Source organism: Oxyura jamaicensis, chromosome 1, assembly GCF_011077185.1.
Source record: "Oxyura jamaicensis isolate SHBP4307 breed ruddy duck chromosome 1, BPBGC_Ojam_1.0, whole genome shotgun sequence".
Lineage (NCBI taxonomy): Eukaryota > Metazoa > Chordata > Aves > Anseriformes > Anatidae > Oxyura > Oxyura jamaicensis.
This window is the reverse complement of record NC_048893.1, coordinates 742,316-745,899: the sequence shown is the minus strand read 5'-3', so window position 1 is coordinate 745,899 and position 3,584 is coordinate 742,316. Positions and strand designations below refer to the sequence as shown.

Here is a 3,584-nt window from a genome sequence, read left to right as displayed (position 1 = left end):
CTGGAGCATCCCCTCCACAGTGGAGAAACTGGTTAAACTTCTCTCACTCTCATATTCAAGTACCACTAGGTGTTGAATACCTAATATTCAGGTATATACCATTATCCAGGTATGAACAACAACAACAAAAAATTGACATTACCTCTTGCATCTAACATCTAATTAACATAATTTCAATATTAGCTCTCCTGATAAGTTTCACAGAACATCTTTTGTTTTGCAAAACAAACACCTTGTCTGGGGAAATGGAGCTTGACATTTCTGACTACCTCTGCCTAAGTACCGTCTTGCTAGACCAAATAAATGTTAATACTAACTTAACAACTGGCAGCTATCTAAGTATTGGTAATTGTTAGCTCTTAATTATATTGTGAAAACATTGTGACACCAAGCCAGATTATGAAAAATAAACACTTAAAATGAACAGCAAAGAGATAGGAATTATCATTTAATGACATCCCACAATAATATCCAATAAAGAAAACACATTGTAAAGAAGAAAGGTGAAAAAAAACTATTAATAATTGCAAGAAAAACACACAACTTAAATTTGGGGAACCAATAAAATATCAATTGTCAGTAGCATTCAGGACAGCAAGATTTCAAGCTTGTACAAATTCATAGTCATGAACACATCCACCTTTGGATACTGCTAGTAAAAATAAAAGCAGCAAAAATGCAGAAATTGTCAGCAGATCCTTTTGATCTGTACCTGAAACAAAATAACAGCTGCATTTAATCTCATATAATAGTAAGGAAAGAAAAAAAAATGTTCATATCTTTAATCAAAGAAGCTCTGTGGCAACACTTTGAACAACTTTTTTTGAACACGTGCCAAAGATTTCACATAGCTTAAACTTAGTCTTAAACTAGTCAAAAAGAAACTTGCTTTTGATCCATGAGAAAAAAACACACTGGTTAATTTGGAGCTCAGTCAACAGAGCTGTAACGACTATTATCATTGCCACTTGTCATGCTAAACTTCAGAAAAAGGCCTCAAGTAAACAAGCTTGTTGTCCTACGTACATTACAAACATATCTTCACTGATACAGTGCATCTGAAATTACGTGAAAGAAATTTCACTCGGTATGACATGGCACCTTGATTAAAAAAAATCTGCATCGAAGAAGCTACTAAGGGACTGTTTAAATGCATTAAACATTCTCAAAATGCTTTAGTACAAGAAGACAAGTGTACTATGCAAGGTTCTGCCACGCTCATCAAAACCATACTTCTGCACCACCGTACAGTAATATTATCAATTATTGGGATGATTGAAAGATTTTGTCCATATAATTTACAAAGGATAAGAAACTCGGTGCTTCAGTGCATAGCAAACCCATAATCTTAGAGTATGCAATCAAGTCTTTGAGTCGCCATTAGATATTTTGTTACAAGGCTTAATGTAAAGAGCTCCAGTCAGAACTTCTACAGCTTCTGTGTACCCACATTTAACAACCATTTTTGAACCTTTATTATAGTTTCACAATATTCATATCCTTAAAAGACAATAACAGATTTCAGCAGAAGTACTAACCTCATGAATCAGAAACTCTAAAAGCACAAAATGTAAGATGCTTCACAGGCACCAGACTGTTCCACATCTTTCTGCAACTTCTACAGGACGTGCTGCAGGTTTGTTAGTGCAGACTAAACTCAACTGACAACATTTGCTGCTTTAATTTAGAGAACAGCTTCTAACCATGCCCTCTACCAGATTCTTAAGATATGAATCGCAAGACCAAAGACAATCTTTTCTTAGCTTGGATCCAGGAAAGAAATGACATGAGTTAATATTACACTGCTCACCATTGCATTTTTTCCCACTTTTCCCCTCTTCCTCCTTAAGGAAGTGAGAGAACAGAGTAACTAATAAAAAGCTGGAGCCTAGTATAAGGCAGAGCTCATCATACCCTAGCTGCCTATAACTGGAGATAGCAATCCCATTTCCAGGTAATCCTCTGAGGAACTCACCTGTACTGCTCATACACAAAGTATGTGAGGGATTGGTGAAGTGCATGGCTATGTATCTGTATCAACCTGGACTACTGCTACTGGACACACTTTTTCTGAAGTGTCCCAGAACCTGCACACTGCACAAACAACAATCCCAAGCAGCTCTGTGTAATGTGTACTACGTCTTTCCTTCCCTTTCACTCTTCACGACATGCCACGGTTCTGTATCTTGTTATGGGGCTGACCCAAACAGAGTGGCTATAAGCTACTTCCTGATCAGTAAACCATACCCCCAGGTAACTCAGGTCAACTCTGTTTCTTCATCCTTGAATACACAGTGAACACGCTCCTCTGCATTGTAATACACCTGACCACCGCGCAGACGTGGCTCCTCCTGCTGGTACCAGAGCTCTTCATTGAACTCTGGGAAGAAGAAGGCAATTTCTCTGCTGGCTGATGCTGGTGAATCTGTTAGAAGAGAGGAAAAAGATGAGAGATGATAGTCTTGCACCTCAAAGATGCACTATGTTTCAAAGAAAAGGGCAGAAGCTGGGGATGTAAAGAAAAGTGCCAGGCTTGGTTGTAACAGGATAGCTGCAGGTGGAATCTGCAGAAGAGATCAGATCATGAGTTTTGACACCCTGAACAGAAAGTAAGCAAAGGCAGACAGAACACCATCATTCACCCACTCCTCACTGATCTCTAGTCTCTGCCCAGCACTCAGCCAAGAAAGCCTACCTGAGCCATGAGTGGTATTCCTGGTGTCAGTGAGGCCATAAGCTCCTCGGATGGAGTCTGGGACACTGTTTCGGGCTCGGAATACTTTGGTGGGTCCCATCAGTGTTCTCCAGAGGGAGACAGCATTCTCATGGGCCAAGATATAAGCCCACATGGGGCCACTGAGAAAAGGACACAGAAAGAGCAGAAATATGTAAGGTTACAACGGTATAACTTCCTCATTCTTATAAATACGATAAGCTCCAAGAAGCAAATTAGTGCAATTACAATGCAGTGCTCTCTGAGAAGAGATACAGATCTACTATGACACTAGAAAATAAGACCATGGGTTGGAAATACAGCATGCGTGTGACCTCCTCCTAGGTGACAGCAACCAAAAACAGCAGGGACGCCGTTCCTGCAGGGCTGATCCCTGCTATCTGCCCATCCCTCAGCACATCACAAGCACCGTCTCCTGAAGAGATGCATCCCACGCTGAGGTGGACTCCTCGGGATGCAGGAATGCTCGGGCAAGACAAGGGTCTGCCTGCTGTGCGAAGCTCCCTCCTCGCGCCCCACGCCGCCCGCCCGCAGACGCGGCGGGTACCTGGCCATGAACTCCACCAGCCGCTGGTAGAAGAACCGCCCTGCGGGAGAAAGGCGCCTGGAGTCACGCGGCCCGGCCCGGCGGCCAGGCCCGCCCGCACCAGAGCCGCAGGCCACCTGCGGGCTGCCTACCCGCGTGCTCCCGGTAGAAGCGGCGGCTCTCCTCCCGCCCGCAGCGCAGCTCCTTGGCGCGCACGATGAGGAACCGGTTGCTGAGGATGATCTCGTGCACGGCCTGTAAGGCAGGCAGGGGCGCGGCGGCTAGGCGGGCGGCGCGGACCGCCAGGAAGGACCGCCAGGAAGG

The 3,584-nt window shown here is 43.8% G+C and overlaps 1 protein-coding gene across 1 annotated transcript in view; it reads right to left on the bottom strand.

Moving 5' to 3' along the window:
- Nucleotides 1-433: 433 nt before the first annotated feature.
- Nucleotides 434-3,584, bottom strand: part of NME6 (NME/NM23 nucleoside diphosphate kinase 6) — a 19,187-nt gene continuing 16,036 nt past the window's right edge. Inside the window, exons 3-7 of the mRNA XM_035339631.1 lie at nt 3,413-3,552; nt 3,282-3,321; nt 2,696-2,856; nt 2,248-2,425; nt 434-712 (exon numbers count right to left, since the gene is read on the bottom strand). Of these exons, the coding sequence (XP_035195522.1) occupies nt 2,259-2,425; nt 2,696-2,856; nt 3,282-3,321; nt 3,413-3,552 (508 nt within the window). The 3' untranslated portion in view covers nt 434-712; nt 2,248-2,258. The remainder of the gene's footprint in view (nt 713-2,247; nt 2,426-2,695; nt 2,857-3,281; nt 3,322-3,412; nt 3,553-3,584) is intronic.